This window comes from Eretmochelys imbricata, chromosome 9 (assembly GCF_965152235.1).
Source record: "Eretmochelys imbricata isolate rEreImb1 chromosome 9, rEreImb1.hap1, whole genome shotgun sequence".
In the NCBI taxonomy this organism is placed as follows: domain Eukaryota; kingdom Metazoa; phylum Chordata; order Testudines; family Cheloniidae; genus Eretmochelys; species Eretmochelys imbricata.
In genome coordinates, this window is record NC_135580.1 from 50,101,370 (window position 1) to 50,126,380 (window position 25,011).

At 47.7% G+C, this 25,011-nt stretch overlaps 1 protein-coding gene across 1 annotated transcript in view; it reads right to left on the reverse strand.

Moving 5' to 3' along the window:
- Nucleotides 1-25,011, reverse strand: part of DGKG (diacylglycerol kinase gamma) — a 121,890-nt gene that overhangs the window by 15,226 nt on the left and 81,653 nt on the right. Inside the window, exon 23 of the mRNA XM_077826138.1 lies at nt 15,379-15,580. Coding sequence (XP_077682264.1) covers nt 15,379-15,580 — 202 coding nt within the window. The remainder of the gene's footprint in view (nt 1-15,378; nt 15,581-25,011) is intronic.

The following is a 25,011-nucleotide window of genomic DNA, read 5'->3' on the forward strand; positions in this document are numbered from 1 at the left end:
TCTGGGGACCAGGCTGGGGGGTCCTCTGGCACATAAGCTTTCCCATGACAGAGAAGCACTGTCCCATGGGAGCATTATGAGCCAGAATCCACTTGGGCATTCGGCCAACAGGAGATCCATCTGCCTGAAGTTCACTAGCTGGGCCAGCGAGGATGGGCAGTCATGGCTTCCATCATGCTGATGGAAGAAGCTGCTACTGACATTAGAAAGAAGGATGTGCACAGAGGCAGATTGCCATTTTGTGGGGCCTTGGGCCAGAGCAAGTGGGGGCCCCCTCCTCACCCCTTCCGCCTGCAGTCCCCAGCCCACCACCACACCCTCCCGTGTGCTTCTACTAGGGCAATAGGGTCGGGCACAGGGGCTTGCCCCGCTCCCTCCCCTCCCCCCAGCCTGGCACTCCTGCTGGGGAAATGGGATCAGGTATGGGGGCTTGCCCCACTCCGCCCGCCTGCCTGAAGCTCCTGCCAGGGAGTGGGGTTGGGATGCAGGGGCTTGTCCCGCTCCCCGGCAGGAGAGCCAGGCAGGTGGAACAGGGGAAGCCCCTGTGCCCGACCCCTGCTCCCCGGCAGGAGCCCAAGGCGGAGCATTGGCGGGGTGCCAGGGCGACCAGTTTTCCGGGGGCCCCCTAGGCACGGGCCCTATTCACCCAGTGGTTAATCTGCCACTGGACGTGCACCAACATCACCAAGCAAATGTAAGCAGCCTAGCACCTTTCTAGGGTGTTATTAGGTTCCTGGACTGATAAGAGGTTCGCCAGTTGGAAGAGTGACATCAGTTATTTTGAGATTTACCAATATACAATAGAAAAGCACCTGTCCACTGCTCTGGGCACCCATGGAAATCCTTTAACAAATGTGTGATGTTGCACACTATATGATTTTATGAAAATATGCTAATGAGTGTGAATATAATGTAACTGGAATATGCTTCATGCAAAAGGTCTCTTGTAAGGTATCATTACAAAGTTTATAATCTACTGGGTACGGTTATCCTATCTGTATGTATGTATCATTCTTGTATCTGAAAGTAGAAATATGAAATATAACTCTGAAGGCCTATTGTAATTATGCAAAGTGTGGAATTTTGATGACTCCCATTAACCAGGACAATTGACTGTAGATGGCTCTGTTTACTTGTAAGTCTTCCTGTATACCTGTGTGCTGGCAAGAGGGTAATGAAGTCTTACAGTGCCATGTGATCATGTCACCTGAACTGGAATCCATCTTAACCTGGTGCTTTTCCATTTAGAAGGAGGGGTGAGAACGCAGAGAGGGACAAGGATTCCCGCCTTGTGAAAAAGATATATAAGGGGGTGGAACAGAACAAAGGGGGCTGCAGTCATGAGAAATCCCTTAGCTACCACCTGAGCTGGAACAAGGACTATACTAGGGGAAAAGATTGTGCCCCAGACTAGGAAGGCATCCAGTCTGGGACAGAAGCTTATTGAAACATCTCTGAGGGTGAGATTTTATCCGTATTCAGTTTTCTTACTGTATTAGACTTAGACTTGCGTGTTTTATTTTATTTTGCTTCGTAATTCACTTTGTTCGGTCCGTTATTACTTGGAACCACTTAAATCCTACTTTTTGTATTTAATAAAATCACTTTTTACTTATTAATTAACCCAGAGTATGTATTAATACCTGGGGGGTGGGGAAACAGCTGTGCATCTCTCTCTATCAGTGTTATAGAGGGTGGACAATTTATGAGTTTACCCTGTATAAGCTTTATACAGGGTAAAACGGATTTATTTGGGGTTTAGACCCCATTGGGAGTTGGGTATCTGAGTGTTGGAGGCAGGAACACTTCTTAAGCTGTTTTCAGTTAAGCTGGGCTCAGAGGTAGTCTCAGCACATCAGGTGGTAGTCCCGAAGGGGGTTTCTGTGACCCAACCTGTCATATAACCACCAATAACCATCCAACCACCAATAACACCAAAATCACATAACCCAACACCAACATAACCAAAATCACCAGGCGTCTCCCCACATCACTCCTGGCAGGCCATACCCACCACCTCTGGCCTTGCAGAAAGGATGGGGTGGGGCAAGTGGGAGCACCAGCCCAGCACAACAAGAAAATATTGTCGATTCCAGCTTCGATCCACCACAGAGCTTGAAAATCCATTTCTGGTGTGGCCTTGCAGGTTGCCAAAGTACAGATTAGTGAGATTCTGCTGAATGCAATAACTTCCCACTGCTGGGACTCTGGGACTTGCTCCTTGTGGAGCAAGCAATGCAGAATATACTGTTCTCAAACGTCAAATTAAACCATTTTGAAAATGGCAAAATGTTACCAATTAACAAAATGACACTATCATTAGAGTATTAGAAAGACAGGTGGATGAGGTAATATCTTTTATAGGACCAACTTCTGTTGGGGAGAGAGACAAGCTTTTAAGCTACACAGAGCTCTGCGAAAGGTACGCAGAGTGTAACAGCTACATACAAGGTGGAACAGATTGTTTAGCGTAAGCCATTAACACATATTATAAGAGACCATTCAAGGTGAAGCGGCCAGTTAACACCCCTCCAATCATAGAACAAAAAAAGGGGGGTTAGTGGGTTACAGACTGTTGTAATAAGCCATAAATCCAGTCTCTTTATTAAGACAATGATTTTTAGGGTCTGGCAGAGTTATGAAATTAAGCTCTCAGGCTCATCTTTTTAAGGTGTTGTGCAGGTTTCCTTCGAGGACAATGACTGACAGGTCAGATATGGGTTTGTGAGAAGTGTTCCCCCACAGGTGAAGTGACGTTTGTGTCTTTTATCATTTCCCTGTGTGAGTTCCTTCAAGAGCAAAGTGATTTGTTTCACCCACATAGTTGTTGCGGCATTTAGTGCACTGGGTGAGATACATCACCTTGTCTCTCTGCTATCATTAAGAAAAGTAAATATTTCAATAAAAAAACTCCAAACCAGATGAAATACTCCAGTTACCAAGGTAGTGCAGGGCACTGTACCATTGAACTGTGAAAGGCGTCCTGTTGACACATCCAAACCTTGCAAGGGCCCTAGGAAGGACACTTAGCAGTACAACTGCTCAGATTTTTTTTGTCAAAACACTTTTCTGTCGGAATATGGCATTTTTACTAAACAGAAATTTGTCATGAAACTGTACAGATTTCAATTAATTTTCCTGTGAACATATTTTTAAACAATTTTGGGGGAATTTTTAAAAGGAAAAATATTGATATTTCATTCATGATTTTATTTTATGAATTTTTCACTTTTATATTTTTTATTATTTTTACATAATGACATGTTGCATCATGTAAAGCAGTGGCTCTCAACCTTTCCAGACTACTGTACCCCTTTCAGGAGTCTGATTTGACTTGCATACCCCAAGTTTCACCTCACTTAAAAACTACTTCCTTACAAAATCAGACATAAAAATACAAAAGTGTCCCACAACACATTATTACTGAAAAACTGCTTACTTTCTCATTTTTGCCACATAATTATAAAATAAATCGATTGGAATATAAATATTGTACTTGCAATTTCAGTGTATGGTATATAGAGCAATATAAACAAGTCATTGTCTGTATGAAATTTTAGTTTGTACTGAATTTGCTAGTGCTTTTTCTGTAGCCTGTTGTAAAACTAGGTAAATATCTAGATGAGTTGATAGTTTTCAGAGTAGCAGCCGTGTTAGTCTGTATTCGCAAAAAGAAAAGGAGTACTTGTGGCACCTAAGAGACTAACCAATTTATTTGAGCGTAAGCTTTCGTGAGCTACGAAGTGAGCTGTAGCTCACGAAAGCTTATGCTCAAATAAATTGGCTAGTCTCTAACGTGCCACTAGTACTCCTTTTCTTTTTTAGATGAGTTGATGTACCCCCTGGAAGACCTCTAAGTACCCCCTAGGGTACACGTACCCCTGGCTGAGAACCACTGATGTAAAGAATGTCCTACAACATCATATTCTGTACAGCTAGTACTGATGTGTCATAAAGACAGAATATTTCAACTATTATATTTATCTTTTTAAAATCAGTAAGAGCAGCTGCTACTTACTACTGTTTGTCTTATTCTCTAGATCATATTTTCATTTCCTGTTTGTGTTATAATGAAATATTTTGACACTTTGAAACAAAATAAGATAAGCACTTAGAGTACTAACTCGTAGAGCAGCTATTTTCAGTATCCTGTGTTAGCCTGGAATCATTTTGCTAGGAGATTGAAAATCCTTGCTTGTCTAATGTCATGTTATGCACTACTACTACTGACATGTTTCAGAGTAGTAGCGGTGTCAGTCTGTATCAGCAAAAACAACAAGGAGTCCTTGTGGCACCTTAGAAACTAACAAATTTATCTGGGCATCATCTTTCATCTTCAAATGGATGCATCTGATGAAGTGGGTTTTAGCCCACGAAAGCTTATGCCCAAATAAATTTGTTAGTCTCTAAGGTGCCACAAGGACTCCTCGTTGTTTTTACTACTGACATGTCATTAAATAATAAAAATTATATAAAAACAAAAAAAACCCCATAAATTAAAAATTGAAACAAAATTTCAAAATGAAAAATTTCAAAGCAATAACTTTTGGCATTTTTTCATTTCCAGGGAAACTTGAACATATTTTTCTGCATTCCAATTTGGGAATGAAAACAAATTTCAAAATGTCCAAATATCCCACAAAACAGAAATTTGGAGTTTTGACCATCTCTTCTTCAAAGGCTTGCCATTGAAACTCACAAATGATTACAGTCAAATGGTTACAGTTCAGTCGAGTCAGATATTACCACACTCTGCTTGCAGCATCACCCACCTAGATACTGAGAGGCCAATGTCACAACTCAACATTTAAAAGAAAATACAGACCTATCACAACTCAGAGCATCCAATCCAGTATGATATTCTAGGTGATAGAATTCCCAAACAGAGACTGGCCTAGACAAGCAGATGCATTAGGTCCTCTCACTTACTGCTCGAACAAAGTTCCCATGTTCAATAACCCCTCCCCCTACTGGTACAGAAATTTTCAACATTTTACAAGCTTATTGCAGAAAAATACTTTAAATCTCTGACAAACAGATGGCTCAGTATGTATCAGTAATTGGTTAAAGATAGGAAACAAAGGGTAGGAATAAATGGTCAGTTTTCACAGTGGAGAGAGGTATATAGCAGGGTTCCCCAAGGCTCTGTATTGGGACCAGTGCTGTTCAACAACATAGTCATAAAAGATCTAGAAAAAGAGGTAAACAGTGAGATGGCAAAGTTTGTATATCATACAAAACTACTCAAGATCGTTAAGTCCAATACAGACTGTGAAAAGTAAAAAAGGGATCTCAAAAAACGGGGTGAATGGCCAACAAAATGGCAGATTAAATTCAAAGTTGATAAATGCAAAGCAATGTACTTTGGAAAACATAACCCCAACTATACATACGAAATGATGGGATCTAAATTAGCTGTTACCACTCGAGAGATCTTGGAGTCATTGTGGATAGTTCTCTAAAAACATCTGCTCAATGTGCAATGGCAGTCAAAAAAGCTAACAGACTGTTAGGAATCATTAGAAAAGGGACAGATAATAAGACAGAAAATATCAAAATGCCACTATATAAATCCACAGTACATCCACACCTTGAAACACTGTGTGCAGTTTTGGTCGTCCCATCTCAAAAAAGATAGATTAGAATTTGAAAAAGTACAGAGGAGGGCAACAAAAATGATTAGGTGTACGGAACAACTTCTATAGAGGAGAGACTAAAAAGACTGGGGCTGTTCAGTTTAGAAAAGAGGCAAATAAGGAGGGATATGATAGAGGTCTATAAAATCATGACTGGTGTGGAGAAAGTTGAATAAGGAAGTGTTATTTACCCCATTCACAAAACACAAGAACCAGGGGTCACCCAGTGAAATTAATAGGCAGCTGGCCAAAAGTATAATTAGGTTCAAAAAAGAGCTAGATAAATTCATGGAGGATAGGTTCATCAATGGCTATTAGCCAGGATGGGCAAGGACACAATCCCATGCTTTGCGTGTCCCTAAACCTCTGACTGCCAGATGCTGGGACTGGATGATATGGAGTGGATCACTCAATAATTGCCCTGTTCTGTTCACTCCTTCTGAAGCATCTGGCACCATGCACTGTTGGAAGACAGGATACTGGGCTAGCTGGACCGATGGTCTGACCCAGTAGGGCCATTCTTCTGTACTCCTGGTAATGATTCTAAACAGGCAGGTCCAGGGCCAAATGGAGCAAGAAATCATTAAGAATTGCTCAGTGATGGGGATCTTGGTAGATGTTGGGCCACTGCTTCCCTGCCCTTCCTCCCACAAACACCTATTCCCCCTGGAGCTATGGAGCACCACAGACTCGTGCTCTGGTGCTCTGGCTACTGGTGGCTGCATTGCGTCAGGCAGAAAGGCAGGGCGTGAAGCTGGCTGGGGGGTGTCAGGCTTGGATTTTCCCAGTCTTTTTTCAACTCACCCCAAGTGGCAAACCTCCCTGATGATCGTGTTCCATCTTGAAGGCTTTGGCCACATGAGCGTCTGGCTGGTTTTGTCGGCAAAAGCTTTGCGTTCCACCAGTCATTTGGGTACCCTCTGCCAGAGCCAACTGCCCACATGATGATGCTAATTCCCCAACAGATGCCTTCCCAAATAGGCCTTTCCCTCCCCAGTTCATCCCAGGCTGGCAGGTATTACCGAGCTCTTCCAGAGATCCCCAATCTAAAGTTTATAAGACAATCTCTTCCGCAACTAGCACTGACAAAACCAACACCCTCTCTCCCGCCCCTCCCGCCACGATTACAAGGATGGCAAAACATGATTAACATCTATGTTGTCTGGATCCCCTGGCTCAAAACTGGCCTCCTTGAATCTCCTCAATTAGTTAAAACAATTCCCTCCGCTCACCACAGCCCATTTATGGCAAGGACCTTTTAAGGACTATAAAGGAAAGGGCACTATTGGGCTCATAATGGAAAACAAACCTAGAACATAAGAATGGCCATACTGGGTCAGACCGAAGGTCCATCTAGTCCAGTGTCCTGTCTTCTGACAGTGGCCAATGCCAGGTGCTTCAGAGGGAATGAACAGAACAGGCAATCATCAAGTGATCTACCCCAGTCATCCACTCCCAGCTTCTGGCAAACACCATCCCTGCCCATCCTGGCTAATAGCCATTGATGGTCCTCAGCTTTACCTCTGCAGAGACTCTTATCCACTTCTCCAATCAATGCCTTTATGAAAGCTAGCAGAGGTGAGACTTCCTGCAAAAGGAAGAAACATAAAGGCTATTGCAGGTGATCGCCACATCATGGCTGGGCTGGGCTTAATAACTCTGCACTTGCTTTATTATTTACAGCACTTCGAGATTACAGGCAATCGTAACATTGTCTCATCTACTGTCCCAAAGGCAGATGTTCCTTTCAAATGTGAGACATCCAAGCAGAATGAAATGGCTCCCTGTTTGTTTTATGTCAAGCAACCCCTGAGCCGCAAAGGGCTCAGCCCCGGGACAGATCTGGGGCCAGTAACTTGGAGCGACAGCCCCAGCCCGTGTTCTTACAAATCATGCAGAGTTGTTAGTCTGATACATACAGACTATAGTTCCTAAGAGTTTATCCCGGGAGGGGCTCTCTCACACGTAGCTAGCACTAATCTCCATAAAGAAATTGTACTTGGGGGAACCTTTTGCCCTGCAGCTAGGGGCAGCTGCATGAGAAATAGACTGGCTGGAAGTTTGAACAGAGGAGCCCTGCCGTGGTTTGGAGAGTCCGTGCCACATCTGCGGAAACTCTGCTGCAGGGTCTTCAAACTGTGACTAGGAAATGTGCTCTCCTATTGTAAAATGCAATACGTTAGAGAAGACTGTCAGTAGAAGGGGTTCACTGTCTCCCTCTGACCTCGTCAAATAAAGAAAAGCCACCAACTCTACAGGTGCAAGTGAACCCATCTGGGCCCCACTGGTGGTGTGGGATGAGTGATGAACAAAGGCAGGCTCCATGTTTACTCCAGCACAGAGTCACACTAACTATGTGACTATGAAAATGGCAAGATTTAGTGCTGCTGGGGAGAGCCATGGGAAAGCAGGGGCTCATTAGCCCAACCAGCCAATCCTGGAGCTTTTAAAAACTTCTTGTATTCCCGGAAACTGGAACAAATAATCAATGTTCCCCTGAGCAGCTTCCGAATTTGTTACTGATGTTTGTCAAAGGCCTCTGGAGGCCATCCAGGCACATATGCAAATGATCCAGACTCTGCACACGCATACCGTTAGAATGGCGTTAGGAAGGCAATGCTCATCCTAGCCACCGATGGTGCTGTCTGGGACTCAGCTCCTCCCCATGTGCTGGAGAAGGATTTCCCAGTGTTTCACAGTCAAAGTTCAAGGCCAACCCCCAGACAGAAGCTGGGGCCGAAACAATTCCCACTCCCAGTCAGTGAGCTGCAATGGTCCCAACTGGGCCTCGAGGAGCAGAAAAACAGGAAAGGCAGAGCAACCTGAGCTCTCCTGACTCACAGCTGTCATTTTGTCCATGCTGTGTATGCACCCGTCAACAGCAATGATCTCTCTGCAGGGTTCTGCTTCCCCTCAGCTTGGCCAAAAACTGGCCAATTAGTTCCTTGAATCTCAGCAGTCAGATCCAAGCCCCAGATCCACAGGGGGGCTGTGAGAAGAGAGAGACAGTGGCTGAAATGGAGTCCCATCATGCTGCCTGCCCTGGCAGCTGCTCCCCCCGCACACATTCCACATAATTTTCTTTACCAAATCTGGTCAATCAGAAACACCAGCACACAACCCTCCTCCAGAGCAGGTGGTTGGACAGGTAGCCTGGGGGACAGAGGCCAGTAACAGATGCTTTCAAGGAAGATCCCTGAAACTGCACAGACTCATAGAACCACAGGTGAGAAGGGACTGCAAGGGTCAGCTAGTCTAACTCCCTTCCAAGACGCAGGATTTGTTGTGTCTAAGCCAGTGGTGGGCAACCTGTGGCCTGTGAGACGTGCTGGCCACCGCTTCCCGCAGCTCCCATTGGTGGAAACGGCGAACCTCAGCCACTGGGAGTTGCAGGGGGCCATGCCTGTGGATGGTCAACATCAACAAAATGTCTTGTGACCTGCAATCAGATTACCCTCATGGGCCGCATGCGACCCACGGGCCGCAAGTTGCCCATCACTGGTCTAAACCATCCAAGAGAGAGAGCTATTCAGCCTCCTTTTGAAAACCTCCAGAGAAGGAGCTTCCAAGACTTCCCCTAGGCAGTTTGTTCCATTGTCCTACTGTTCTTACAGTTAGGAACCTTTTTTGAGATTTAATCTAAAGCTGCTATGCTGTAGTTTGACCCCATTGCCTCTTGTCCTGCCCTCTGTGGCAAGAGAGAACAACTTTTCTCCATCTTTCTTATGGCAGCCTTTCAATGATTTGAAGACCACTATCATGGCCCCCCTCAATCTCCTCTTTTCCAAACTAAACATACCCAGTTCCTTCAGCCTTTGCTCCTATGGCTTGCTTTCCATCCCTTTGATCATCTTTGTTACCCGCCTCTGGATCCTTTCTGGTTTCTCTACATTCTTTTTATATAGCAGTGACCGAAACTGGACACAGTACTCCAGCTGAGGCCAAACTAGGGCGGAGTAGAGCAGTACTATCATGTCCTGTGACTTGCATGCTATACCTCTTTAAATGCAACCCAACACTGCATTTGCTTTTTTTGCAACAGCATTGCATTGCTGACTCATGTTGATCCGCTACAACTCCTGGATCCATCTCAGCTGTACTGCTGCCAAGCCAGTTATCCTCCATTTTGTATTTGTGCCTTTAGTTTTTCTTGCCTAAGTGCAGCTTACATTTGTCCCTGTAGAATTTCATTTTGTTGTCGATAGCTCAGTTCTTCAATTTATCAAGATCCCTTTGAATTTTAGCTCTGTCCTCCCTAGTGTTTGCAACTTTGTGTCATCTGCAAAGTTGATCACTGTGCTCTCTATTCCTACATCCAGGTCATTAATGAAGATGTTAAATAACACCAGACCCAGAACAGATCCCTGTGGAACCCCACTTGAGACCTCCTTCCAATCTGCCATCATTCCATTAATAGTTACTCTTTGCCTATTATTTATTATTTGGCATTATCTATTATTTGTTTTACAGTAGCACTAAGATCAGGATCCCATTGTGCTAGGTGCTGTGCATACACATAGTAAGAGACATTTTATCAATCCTACAAAGTCCTAGATTTCAAAGTTATTAAGTGGCAGTGAGTTCCAGGGGGTAATAATGTGTTGGGTAAGAAAGTATTTTTGATCAGTTTTGTATTTGCCACCTTTCAATCTCATTGAACGTCCCCTTGTTCTTGTGTTATGAGTAAGGCTACGTTTTAGTCACGGGTATTTTTAGTAAAAGTCATGGACAGGTCACGGGCAGTAAACAAAAATTCACGGCCCGTGACCTGTCCATGACTTGTACTATATATCCCTAACTAAAACTTGGGGCAGGGATCTGCAGGTGCTCGGGGTGGGGGGTCTGAGGGTGCTGTGGGTGCTGGGGGGTGGTGGCCTGGGACCCCCGCTGATGCTGGAGAGGGCGGGCGGAGACCCCCTGCCGGTGCTGGGGGGAGGGTTGGCGGGGCTGGCAGGCTCCCTACCTGGTTCCATGTGTCCTTGCAGCATCTAGGGGGAGGGAAGGTCGGGTGGCTTCCCATGCTGCCCCCGCCATGAGCTCCAGCTCCGTAGCTCCCATTGGGCAGGAACTGCAGCCAATGGGAGCTGTGGGGGGCAGTGCCTGGGAGCACGGTCAGTGCGTGGAGCTCCCCTGACCCCTCTGCCTAGGAGCTGCAGGGACATGCTGGCCGCTTCTGGGAAGCCCTCACCCGAGGTAAGTGCTGCTGCACACCCCAACCCCCTGCCCCAGCCCTGAGCCCCCTCCCACACCCAAACTATCCCAGCAGAGGCTGGCCCAGGGGCTGCCTGATCTGCTCGGTTAGCCCGGAGTCAGCCACTGAAGAAGTCAACGGACCTCCGTGACAGAAATGCAGCCTTAGTTACAAGACAGGAGGAATAGGAGCACTTCTCTCTCCCATTCATTATTGTGAGACCTTTATCATGCTCCTTCCTATTGGGCGGGTGAAGATAACACATTAGAGACCATGAGGTGCTCACCTTCTCGGAGGTGGGGGCCTGATCAGTACGGAAGATATTCCGATCACACACATTACTCCGTATGGCTCCAAGTCATAACAACAAACATGCCACTAGGGCTATGCTACCAGCGCCCCGAAGAAGAACACAGCATTGAGTGCCGTGCTGAGGGAGCTCCAAGAAGCAGCTCAGTCTAATCACCCAGAACAATAGATGACTCACTGGATAACAATGGACGGTCAGATCACATTGGGACTAGAGTTACAGAAGCAGTTTCTCAGCATCATTGCTTCTCGGAACAGCTAGTTCTAGACTCACTGAACTCTGAACACTCTGAACTCACTACTTTCTGGGCTTTTTCTCTCTGATTTCAACCTGTCCCTTCTCCAGCTGTAATTTCTGCCTTACACTTTACTGAGTTCGGAGATAGCTGTGTCTCACTGACACCTGGACAGAAGGTTTTGTCTGCCTCTGCTGCACCTTGGCACCCAGCAGCCCTCTCCCAGCTCCTACTTAAAATAATTCCACAAAGCCTTGCTAGTTTTCTGTGCATGCTCTTTTGAGTTACTTGCATTAAGGTGGAACCCACCCCTCCTGTAGCAGCTCTCTCTTCCTGCAAACACCCAGTGGCTAGTTAATTTACACACACCCCCACCCTCCGCCCCTTTATACTATCTTCTCCTTTTCACATTGGGGCTCTGAAGTTCCTCTGTCTTCCTAGCCCTGTGGAAGCACTTCACAGAGCCCTACCACAGAAACCCTCCTGGGCCTGGATCTTATCAGAAGAACCTAAATGTTACCTTCAGGAACAATCCCCGGCATCTCCCAATGTTTAAAGATTTTGCTCCGAGATATTGAATGGCAATCTTCAGAGCTATCCCCGCCGGATTTATGGGCTAGCAGGACTAGTAGTTAAGCATTTGACTCAATTCATATCTAGTGAACACACACAATCTGTGTTCTATAATAATCCCCAATTCGTAGGAGACTGGAGGCTCGACTAAAACTTGAGGAGGCTGAAAAACACATGGGGTTCTGTTTGTTTATTGTATTGACTCTCTCAAGCAGCCGGAGGGCTTTCTAATAAATTTGTGTTTGTTTATTCTCCGTCCTTTGCCTCTGGGGCAGGATGGCCTCCTCTTTGTTGGGTTCCCTTAACTTTGACATTGTCACTAGCACTGACTCTCACACCGCAAAGGGTGTATCTCCATGCCCAAGTCCAGATGAAGGATGGAATTAAAATGGGAAGGGACCAGGGTATAATTCTCTTGAAGCCCTTGGTCTGCGTCCTCCTATGGAGGACAAGATTTGCAAAGCAAGTGTTTAGTTTGGGCCCTCTGAACACAGCCACAAACCGATGGGAGGAGCTGTACACACTGGTGTGACTACACTGGGCCTGATTCCCCACTGCCCTGCACCTCTGCAGCCATCTTCCCTGGGCACAGCTGGCGCAGGCGGAAATCGCCACACCAGACGCAGGGCCACAGGGAGTCAGGCCCGCTATCTGACTAAGGAGGTTTAAGCAACGGGCTGTGCCCCTCCAGTTTGTGCTGCTCCCATGGCTGTCTCAGTCATACTGTGTGGCAGCCTATCAGGGCCCCTAGAGAGGGGAGCCAGCGTACAGCAAAATGCAGCCCGCTTTTACAGGCCACTGTCAAGGAAATAGCAGATGCAGAGCTTTCTTCAGGTACCTTCAGAGTCCCTCCCAAGCCCAACCCCAAGTGTGCAAAAGTCCTGAGTCAGGGCCCAGAAATCATGAGATTGGCTTAGAAATCATGAGAGTTTAAACCACAGTAAATGTTGTTTCTTTGTCTTCTGGTCTCTGAGCTGCTAGGTCGCCCTCAGCTCATGCCCTCAAAAGGTTTTCTTTTCAACCAGGAGGGCTAGAAAGGCAAGCTGAGATTCTCACACAATCACCTGACTCTAGGAGTTGGGGCTTGCAGAAAACCACCAGCTATCATGAAACGTGCAGATGCCAGAGCTGGCGTCACTGCAGTAAGGGCCTGGAGGGAGTGTAACAGGACGAGCTCCGCAGTTTCATTCCCTGCTTTTCCCTCAAAGCAGAAATGACTGCTCCAGCAACAGCAGTCACTAGCTACCACCTCCATCCCCCAGCGAGACTCCACCAGCAGGAAGAGGAATTCTGGCCTCCCAGGGCACTGCCAAGAACGCCCCAGCCTTTGCCCTCTGGGGTCAAACTTTTGAAGTGCCAGGCAGCACCTCACATTGTCCTCCTGCCCCCTCCCACGCTGCCAGGACTCAGCCCCACAGCAGGCTGCACCTCCCTCTCAAGCGCTCCCCTCCCCACAAGAACCCTGCACCCGTGCTTCAACTGATCATGTTAATAATCACCTGCCTCTGCTCCAGAGAGCAGCTGCCCACAGCCCGGCGCTCAGGGGCTCCAGAACGTTCACAGGCCCCTGGCTCGCTGGCACGGCCCGAGCTCTTCACCACCAATTTGCGGTAATCCAGCCCCATGACAGCTCTCTCTGTACCTGGGGCCCCAACACGGCCAATCCTGCTCCCCCCGACCTGCCCCCGCCCCGCCACACAGACAACAGGGGGAAACAAGCCAGGAAGCCCCAGCCAGTGCCTTAGGGTTGCCAACGTTCAAAAAAGCGAACACCCTAGCCCCTTCCCCCCTTCCCTGAGGCCACATTCCTGCTCTGCCCCTTCCCCGAGGCCCTGCCTCTCACTCACTACATTCCCCCTCCCTTGGTGGTTTGCTGTCCCCCACCCTCACTCACTTTCATGGGGCTGGGGCAGCGGGTTGGTGTGCAGGAGGGGGTGAGGGCTCTAACTTGGAGTGCGGGCTCTGGGATGGGGCCAGAAATGAGGGGTTCAGGGTGCAGGAGAAAGCTCTGGGCTAGGGCAGGGAGTTGGGGGTGCGGGAGAGGGTGAGGGCTCCAGCTGGGGGTATGGGCTCTGGGGTAGGGCTGGGGATGAGGGCTTTGGGGTGTAGGAGGGAGCTCCAGGCTAGGGCAGAGGGGTTCTGGGTGTGGGAGGAGCTCCAGGCTGGGACAGGGGGGTGGGGTGCAGGGGGGGGTGAGGGCTCTGTCTGGGGGTGTGGGCTCTGGGGTGGGGCTGGGGATGACGGGTTTGGGGTGCAGGAGGGGGCTCCAGATTGGGGCAGAAGGGTTCAGGGTGTGGGAGGGGGCTCAGGGTTGGGGTGCAGGGTTACCCCTGGTGGCTCCTGGTCAGCAGTGCAATGAGGCTAAGGCAGGCTCCCTGCCTGTCTTGGCTCTGTGCTGCGCCCCAGAAGCAGTCAGCAGGTCCAGCTCCTAGGCGGAGGTGTGGCAGGCGGCTCTACGTGCTGCTCTCGCAGTCGCCCCACATAGGAGCCGGACCCGCTGGCCGCTTCCGGGGTGCAGTGCAGAGCCAGGACAGGTAGGGAGCCTGCCTTAGCTCTGCAGCACCGATGACCGGACTTTTAACAGCTTGGTCGGCGGTGCTGTCTGGAGCTGCCAGGGTCCCTTTTCGACCGGCTGTTATGGTAAAAAACCGGACACCTGGTCACCCTACAGTGCCTTGGAAGGTCACTGACAGCCCCCTCTACCCCCCCGTGCAGTGCAATCAGCAAACAGCTTCCTCAGACAGAACCCAGACACAGACACCAGGCCCTGAGCCTCACGCTGACCTAACTGAGATCTGTGACCAACAATCCCCACACCATTCCCCGGGTTATCGCTAACCAATCCCCCGCCTGCTCCGCTCCACAGCACCCCGGCTGGCTGGCACTGAAGGCCCCAGGCTAGCTGGTCCTGCCCCCATCCACACCCAGGGCACTCTATTCACCACCCACCCGCACCCAGGGGATGGGGGGTAACCCACTTGCTCCCTTCATACACATAGGGAGAGATGGTCCTTGAGTTGGAGAAAGGAAGGAGTATTAACCCCATTGTACACATAGGGCCATCTCAGCATAGTCAAAGGAACCATCTTTTGACCATTCTCCAGGGCTTTCCAACGCCCAAAGGGTCGACAAATGGACAAAGATTTTTGGGTGCCACAGGTCCTACGCCAGGAGAGAAGGGAAGGAGGTGGGATGAGGGCAGTGTGGATTTACCTCTGTTTTGGGCCAGTTAAATGCTCATGAAAAAAAACAATCTCGATCATAAAACATATTGTTGGGAACCTTTTCTCATTTTCCTGTTTTAAGCCATGACCAAAGCGCCCACAGATATATGTTCACGGTTCAGTCATCCCCCTCTGTGCTTTATCGAGCCCTACCACCTCCCATCCCCCAGCCTCTCCATGCACTGGGAGTGACGGCGTACGCAGCTCACCTTGGACGCAGAACTTGAGTTCCTTGGCATCAGTGACCACTGTGGAGTGCAACTTTTCGGGCACTTTCTTGCTCATCCGGTTATAGCTGCGCTGTCTCTTCGTCTCGCCCCAGAGATTGGAGCCACCATACATGCTGGGGATGTTGAGTACGGCGATGCCCTCCAGCGAAGTACTGCTCAGGTCCAGCAGCGTTCCGTCACACTGCAGGCAGACAGACAGGCATGGTCAGGCATTAGACACTGACTGACACCCCGCCCTGACTGGGCGGGGCCTGTGGGGACACAAAGAAGGGACAATTGCAGAGCTCCCAGGAGCTGGGCTTGCAGAGGCATTTCCACTTCCCCAGAACTCCAGAGAAGGCCAAGGCTAGGAGAACTGGTGAGGTCCTGCATGCCAGGAACACCACCGGGAAATGGTCAGGACATCCTGATCTACCGTATGGCTGCTACAGGCACTGACAGAGAGCCCAAAATCAGGCGACCACACAGCATTCCTCAAAGCATGGAGTAGTTATGTGGCAAATGGAAAAATCACATCAGTCCCCGGAAATAGTACCGCTGCCTTTCTGGAGGATGTGCTAGTCAGACACAAGTGGCTGGGCTCAGTGCAGGGGTGTTCGGATTGAAACACAATGGCCTGTGATATACAGGAGATCAGACCAGTGATCCCTTCTGGTCTTACACTCCATGACTGTGAGATGGGGAGGCATGTCTCTTTGGGGGTGGGGGAGAGAAGAGGAGCCATTTTCAGGCTCTGGCTGGGCGGTGAGGCCCAGCAGTGTGGAGAGCAGAAGACAGCGAGCAGAACAGTGTATTCATGGCACGGGATGTTTGGCCCTGATTCAGCAAGGTACAGGTATCTGAGCATGTGCTTAGCTTTAAGCACGTGAGAAAACCCATGGACGACAACAGGGCTACTCATGTGGTTCAAGTTCGGCACGTGCCTCAGTGCTTTGCTGAACTGAAGCCAGAGGACAGAGCTGCTGATCTCTGGCCTGCACACACAGACTGCCCAGGCTGGAATACAAAATGGTCAGGCTGCCATTTGGGGAGCAGGCAGCATACAGGGGGTCTGCACTGGGTACCAGCCTGGGAATCTTGCCCTCAGAGAGGCCAGTGGCGACTTGTGCCCTGCGTTGGTCTTTCCACTGGGTGTACTCCGCGTGCAGGCAGCAGTTCAGCCCAGGCCACATGCAGTCCCTTCACAAACAATGTCTGGTTTTCTTCCCAGCCCCGGAGCTGATAGACAGATAGGGCATTTTTTCAGTCTTTGAATGTATTCCATGAGCTGTTCAGAATGCTCACGGCATATGGAATCGACAGGAAATACAGCTCATCCATTAAACTGAAACTGGCACAAAGGCCGCTATGGGACCTGCCTTGCAAACAATGAGTCCCTGCTCAGTCACCCCCTTATGGAAAACCTGGGGAAACACCCAGACTTTGCATTGTGCCCTGAAGACCTACAGAGTCAGGTTGTCGTGGATTAAGTCAAGGGAAGGGATTTCAGAGTAGAGGGCCCTTCCCTGAGAATGTCCTGCCACTGACTCCTCGACATGCATACCTACCATCCAGAGTGTCAGCGGCGGAGCACCTTTGACCACAGTCTGACCCCAGATGAGAAGTGATCTCTACTACACACAAACCACAAACCCTAAACAGCCTAACCCTAGAGCCGGTCAAAACATTTCTCCGCAATACGTAATTTCAGTGAAAATTTCAGTCAAACAACATTTTTCACAAAGTAATTTCCATTTCATGTCAACGAGGCCAGGAAACATTTTGTCCCAAACTGAAAAATGTAACTGAAAACAACTTTTGAAACTCTGCCCCCCATCCAAGTTTTCTGTTGTTGTGTTTTGAAATCCCCAAAAACGTTTGCAGGACATTTTGATGAAAACAAAAATATTGATTTTTAAAAATTTCTCATGAAAAAACATTAGCATTTTTCAAACAGCTCTTCTTAAAACCAGCTTGGGGGGCAGAGGGCAGCTGTCAGCACTGAGCAGCACCTTGTCCCTCCTGGATGTCAGGAGAAGCAGATGTTACACAAGCACCTGACCTGGCAGAATCTTACATGCTATGTTGTTGTAGTTGTGTGGGTCTCCGGGTATCAGAGAGACAAGGTGGGTGAGGTCATATCTTTTATGGGACCAACTTCTGTTGGTCTGTTGTTCTTCAGGACCTGAAAAAGAGCTCCGTGTAAGCTTGAAAGCTTGTCTTTCTCACCAACAGAAGTTGGTCCCATAAAATGTATGACCTCACCCACCTTGTCTCTCATGCTGTTGTGCGGGCATTTCTATTCCTAATATTGTATGTAGGGTGCGGGGAGTGGAGGGGGGGTCAAACATAACTCTGTAATAGAATTCAAGAACCCCCGTCCTAGAAACACTCTCTCATTATTTGGTTCTTTCTTTTGGCTACAAGATGTTTTTATTATATATTTTAAATGAAAATTTAAAAAACCCAGATAAGTCTGATTAGATATTTTTTCAAGTATCCAGACAGTTTCTCAAATCACTGCTCACAATTCACCATGTTCTATCTACAGCAGCTTACAAAACTTCCACTGCTCAGCTACCTTTCCCTATGGCTTCTTCTCTTATTATTTGAACTTACTTTAGAGAATCAAATATTTTGGCTCGTCAAAGCCTTATTCCTTTGATGACTGGATACTGTTTCTTCTAAACGCGATTTGGAAAATTGGGTTGACTTTGGCAGAAAATAATATTAAAGATGTGAAAGAAAAAACTGTCAATTTTGGAGCCTCTTTAGGAAAGCAATAAAGCATTCATTACTTGGAGTCCTTACTAAGGCATCTCAGTGTTACATAGAAAAATTTGCAACATTTGAAAATTACACTAAAAGGTATTTTTGGCTTTCCAAAGTACTAGAGAGAGGGACAAGTAAATAGAGTTGTGAACTTTTTAATTGTATAAATGACTTTAATTCCTCTGCCAGCATTCAAGCAGGTAGAGTATTTTATAAAGAAAACAATACTTGGACTGTGGTGACCATGAAGCAACCCCTATATACTATTACCCTGGCATCATCTTCTGATGGGGAAAGCTGATGACTTATAAGTGGAAAAATTAGGTGTGGTTTCTTCAAGGTAGAAGGGTAAATATCTTCCTTGATATTGCTAAAACCACCACACATGTAGGGGAAAAGAATCCTTTTTTGCATTCCAAATGTATTTCCTAGGCTTTAAAGCATCTGTTCTTTTGCCTGCTAAGTTACAGCTGAGCAAGGATCAGAAATGTTATTTTTTTCTTGAATTTTGATGGTGCTAGGGAATCTCTGTCCTCTGTGTTTTCCAAAGAAGAATGTGTGTTGGATAACGAAGAATTCTCTGTTGCTAGAATTTAGACTCTTCTTCTTGCTGAGGGAGGACCTCAACCTTATTTTTCATGGAACCATAGAAATGTAGAGCTGGAAGCGACCTCAACAGGTCATTTAGTCCACCTGCCCATGCTGTGGGAGGACCAAGTAAACCTAGGCCATCCCTGGCAAGTGTTTGTCTAATCTCTTCTTAAATACCTCCAGTGATGGGGATTCCACGATCGCCCTTATAGAACCATAGAAATGCAGGGCCAAAACAGGATTTTTAAAACAACTCATGCTAAAGTTCGGACATTTTAAATATTCATGCTAAAAATTAGGAAATTTTAAATATTACCGCATGAATATGTGTGTTAATCTGCCTGCAAATGTTTTTACCAGTATGCACACACACATACACACTTATGTTTGTATATGCAATGCTTTTTTATCCCCACAATGCTTGGACGTCTTCTCTTTTTTTTAGCTCACCCTTGATTGTGAAAAACCAGAAATGTTTTTTTTTAATACATTTTAAGCTAAACTCAGAATTTTGGAGCTTTGTTTCAGTTACTCATTCTTCAATATATTTTTGAAAATAATAATACGTAAAATATCCTCTAACATCTCAAAGTGCATGTACGGTGCCTAGCACAGTGGGGTACTGATCCCTGACTCGATGCAGCTTAACTCTATGTCATTTCCCTGTTGGTCTTTAACATGATAACTTCTGAATGCTGCATCTGTTAATTCCAGACTTCTAGGGTCTGTGAAGCTTCCAAGCTGCAGGTCACCAGGCAACGCTACGCAGGTAGAAAAAGGAAGTGCTAAAGACATGCTGATGCAATAGGATATGGCTTGTTTAGGGGCAGGGAGAACACTAAGGGCCCAGTCCCAGTTGGTGTAACTCAATGTAGCTCCACTGAAGTCACACAGATCATTTCCATTGGAGCGAATGGAGCTGGGCAGCTGGCCCTTCCTGTTCCAGTCTTTGGGAGAAGTGGGAGTTGGAGTGCAGGAGATGGACAAGGGAATAGGAGCCTGAGAGGACTTGGAGGGACCTCTGGCATACAGACACGTGGGGAGAGAACACTGGGATGCTCCTATGTACTGAGACTGGAACGAGCACATCCACATTGGGTGGTGTGAACATATCCTGGGAGCGGAGATGGCTGAGAGGAAGACTATTAGACACTAAAGCACACACACATACCCAGAGTGTCTAGCTAGCTTTTCAAGTGTGGGTGTTTAATGTTAGGCACATGAGCCTGTAATTAGTTACCAAAACTCGGTTGCAGGGACCTAACTGCTAATTCACATACACGCTCATTTAGGTGGCTGAGTATTTAGGGCCAGATTTACAAAGGCGGCTGGCATCTAAAGATGCAGGTAGACACCTTGGGGGGATAAGCTATCCCAGAATAAGAACATTTTTACAGGTATTCCTGTGTCCTCGCCGACGGTGGGGCGTATTGCTTGGACGATTCTGGTATAGTTAAAACTGTACAACTCTCTAGTGTAGACACGGCTGTAGGCAACCTCGGCTGACAGTTATCTCACAGTAGATCTATAGAGAGGAACGGGGTACTCTGGAGATTACAGGCTCGATACAGCAGCCACTGAACAGATGAAACAAATGAAGGAACGGACCCAGGAGTGCAGCAAGGCCGGATGGCTGGAAAAGGGGACCAGATAAGCCATTTTTAGTCTTTAGGCTAAACATTACTGCCCCGAACAGGGAAGGGATGGAGGTGGTGACCCAGTCCAATAGGAATGTGATCTGCCAAATCCCATACATTCTAGTGCCTTTATGGGGTTGGGAAGATGGGCGTATTAGAGAGGACCCCCATCCACTGATGGGCTCAGCAGAACTTGGGTGGGTTTGTGATGGCTCTAAGAACCCAGTGCAGACGCCACATACACACACAACACACTGAAGAACATCGAACGAGGAGGGAATGTGTCCCCCCTCCTTTTACCCTCCTCTGTTTGTGTGCCAACCTGGTACAATGAGCTCTTTGAGAAGGGGCAGCTGGCAGGGAGGCTGGTCATAGAAATGTGCAGCTGGGGGAAAACCAAATTCATTTCCAGGAGCTGTCCCGTAATGGATGCCAATTTCCAAAACAAAACTGTCATTTCTCTGCCCTCATGGCAGTTGCCTCAGAGCTGGAGAGAGGCTGGACTGGGAATTTCAACTGAAAATGCTGCTAGGTTAACACTTTGCTGCCTGGGATGGTGATTTACGTACCACACCCATGCTTGCGATGCAGATGGAGTGCTTGAAACACCTGCACTTGCGCCGATCTCAAACCACGGGATGCATCACTGTGCAGCATGGCTTCCACACAACATTCAGAGACACAGAAGAGAAGTCTGGGATTTTAACAACCCCTTCGCCTCCCAACTTTTCCCCACATCCCATAGCAGCACCACCACCTGTTTGGGACAGTGTGTACCTTACTGCATCATCCACATCACACAATCCGTCACCTTCAAACGCAAATCCTAGGTGTGGCTCAGAGATCAACAGCTTCTCTCTGTTTAAAGCAAGCCTGTAATTTTGCCAGGCTAGCTGACAGAACAGTTCAGGGAGGCCGGCCAGCCACAGAGTCAGAGATCAGTACCAGGGACCAAGGGGTGTCCTCGGTCATCAAGTCAGAAATGTGACATCTTGGCAGATCAACTCCCCTCCAGTGCCTACAGTAATCTGACCTTCACTGGTGACGCTGCCTTGCACACCTTTCCTTTGCTAATTACTCCAGACTACTTTGGTCTAATTCTGGTTGCTGGGTTTAGTCTGTGGATGCTGGGTGATGGAAATATACATCCTGTGATACATAGGAGGTCACTAGACAATCTGGTGACCCTTCTGGCCTTAAACACTATGACTCTATATTCCCCTGCCCAATGTTCCTAATATCTCATCTAAACATCCTTCTTTAATGACAAACTATTGCTCACCTTTCTGTCCTACCATCTTGTGTGGCTGGATAAATTGCCTTCCTTCACTGAGGTTTTTATACTGAGGGGTTATAGTCTGCATTCCTATGTTGTCATTAGTATTTATTGTTTGCATTGAAGTAACAGCTAGGAACCGCACCCCAGGATCAGGACCCCACTGTGTGGGGCAATGTACAGACATGGCCGGGCCCCAGGGAACTCACACTCTGCGTGCCAGCCAGCAGGCAACAGGAGGACACCCCAGATGAATGGGCGAGGCTAGAATGGGAGGATAAATTGCCATAAAGCAAACACAACATCCCAGAAAAGCTGGTCACACCCCTTGCCGATGCCAGTTGAGAGGGATTTGTAGAGACACATTGTGGCAGGTATGATTTTAAAACGGGATTTAAAAGAGTACAAGGTGGCAGCTTTATGAATTTCTGTGGGGACTTTTCTCCGGGAATGGGTAGTGATGCGGGAGAGTGCATGGAGATTGTTGGGGGAGAAGTGGACAGGCAGGCTGGTACCGTTGGGGCCGACAGCTCGACAGGTGAGCAGATCGGATGGAGAGGAGGGCTAAATGGAGAAGGGCGTTAAAGGCCAAGACGCTGAGCTTGTGTTTGCTGTGATGGAGGAGAGGGGCCAGTGGAGGGACATGGAGGCAGGGTGGGTGACTGTGTTTTGGCAGTTCTTTGGCAGTAGTGTCTTACTCTCCAGGTTTGGAAATCATTCCATTCTCCCTTTTGGTCTCTCTCCGATTTTGCTGTATCTTTCCTATTTCAAAGACACCTGGCTGGCATGAACTCGGCCTGGTCTGGCTGCCCTGGGCAACACAGGAGGCACCATTACTTCCCTTGCTAACCCAGAATTCTCTTTCACAGGAGAGTGGGAACCCAGCCATGAGGCCCAGGCCCACAGCTGTCTCCCCTCACTTTGTCCACAAAGTGAACCATCCCTACCCTTCAGACACTTCACCCCAGCCCTCCCCCATCAGCTGCAGTCACGGTCCTCTTCCCCCCCATCCCCCCACAAAGCCATAGCTGAGGGGCTGAAAGGGGAAGGGCCTGCTGCCCTGTCTTTGGCACCTAACTGGTCCTTCTTTGCTTGACTGACATCAGAGGACAGGACCCATCCCCTTGTCCATGCTGGAGAGTGAACCCCAAGAAAGCATCCCCCCAACCCCCGGCCACATATCCTGCATTACAATGGATCTAAGCTGTGTGGCAGGCCCCCGGGGCCCAGTACTCAACAAAAGCGAGGCTCTAATTGGCCATGATAGCACAAGTGCTGCACAGAAGGTGACGCACCTGCTTTCGGAGTGCTCCTCCACTTCTGCTATGCTGTCACACACGCACCAGCTGGCCTCGGAATTCCACCTGGTCCACGCCCACAGCAGTGACATGAGGGCAGGTGCTTGATGGGGTCTGGGTGGTTTGTCAGGTACCAGAGAGGGGGTTTCCACCACCTCTCTCTCACCCAACATCCCTCCATAAGACCTATCCTCAGGGCCGCTTGATTCCTTTTCTGCCCTCCGCTCCCCATACCCAGCAGTCCCCATGATCCCACCTCCACTAGCTCAGTACAGGTAGTTCTGCCTGACCCAGTGGGCACTCCTAGGACTGGCGTTCTGCTCTCTCTGCCTGGGAGGAATTTCCTCATGGACGAGGGAGGAAAATTCCACTGCTGGAAGTAAAATCCACATGTATTTCTCCATCTGTGGATGGACTGAATGCATGGTGCTGTCTTTGACTAACACCAGCCCCTGCATCATACACCCTCTGCTATCTATAGCATCTTTCTCCCTGGTTCCACCTCCCACACTTGTCTGCAGTGCAGGATTTCATATGCAATACTATTCACCCTCTTTTAGTTCCCTCTCAACCTTTCCTATACAGATTGTAATTAAGGGATGAGATACACTCTGGGAGATTAGGGTCTCCTGGGATTTTCTTTGCTGGACATGAATTAAATTGCAAGCAGCATGGCTTGCATGGTCAGATCGACATCAGCCTTTGTGGCAACCGACCTGTTTTTTCTAGCCCTCATGAATAAGTAATAAAAGATTCATTTATTCAGAGATAAGGAAAGCAGGAAGTTTACAAAAAAACACAGCACAAAAACCCCAGTGCGAACTGTAAAATGACAGAGCTCTTAGCAACCACTGGCAAGTGGCTCCCCCCTCCTTCTTTCTCTAATTAAAGGCTGTTTCCATGTCACCCAAAGGCGGCTGTGTGCGGACACAGCGTTTACAGAGAGAGACTGTTCCAGGCCCACTCTCCAGTACAGCTGCAAGGCACAAACAGGAGTATTCTGTTCTCCCGCAGCTGGCTGCAGTTAGGGCAAGTGCCCTGCTCCAAGCTCTCTGGTATGCATTTAAGGAGAATTCACCTCACAAATATATAAACTTGACCAAAATATTTTCCTGAGCTGTCTTGTCCATTTCCTTTCCCTGGGTTGCTAATCAGGAGATCTGGTTGTCAGCAGAAGCCTGCTCCTTTCAAACAGCTTCCTCCTGTACGCAGCATATCTGGTGACATCACGCCCCAGTGCGGTCACGTCATCGCTCCTGGACCGAGCTGTCACTGAGCGAATCAAGCAGGAGTACAGAGCTGCTTTCAGTGGAGAACACTGCTATTCACATACCAACTATGCAGTGAGGACAGGACTGTTTCAGAGGAATATGCTAAAACATTTGCAAGATGCAGTTACATCAGTATAGTTCAGGTAGGAGTTGGGCATTCTTGGCCTAACACGCTAATAATCACTATTTATTATTTTCACTGGCATTACGCTCAGAGGCCATAGTCAGAATCTGGGCCCCATTCTTCTGGGTGCTATACAAGCGCAGAGGAAGAAATGCTGCTTGCCCCAAAGAGTTTACTGTCTACTTGTTGAATGTAACAGTGGTGCATTGCTAGAGATTGGATACCTGCCTTTGCTCGGAAACAATACTTTAGGGAAACAAAAATGGAGGCAGGTTTGTATGGTCAGATACCTGCACCGATGGGTAACATTTTCAAAACCACTTACAGGATTTAGGAGGCTACGGGTAAAATTATCAAAAACATCTAAGTGCTTTAGGATCCTAAGTCCCATTTTCAAAAGTGGCAGGCACTTACGGCCAGATTTTCGAAGGTATTTAGACACCTGAAGATGCAGATAGGTATCTAGTGGGGTTTTCTAAGGCATCTAAGTAGGTTTGGTGTATAATCCAATGAAAGTTAGGCACTGAGGTGCTTTTGAAAATCTCACTAGGCACCTATCTGCATCTTTAGGCATCTAAATACCCTTTGAAAATCTGGCTGTAAGTGCCCAAGTCACTTTTGAAAATGGGACTTGGTTTTCTAAATAACCAAGGTGCTTTGGAAA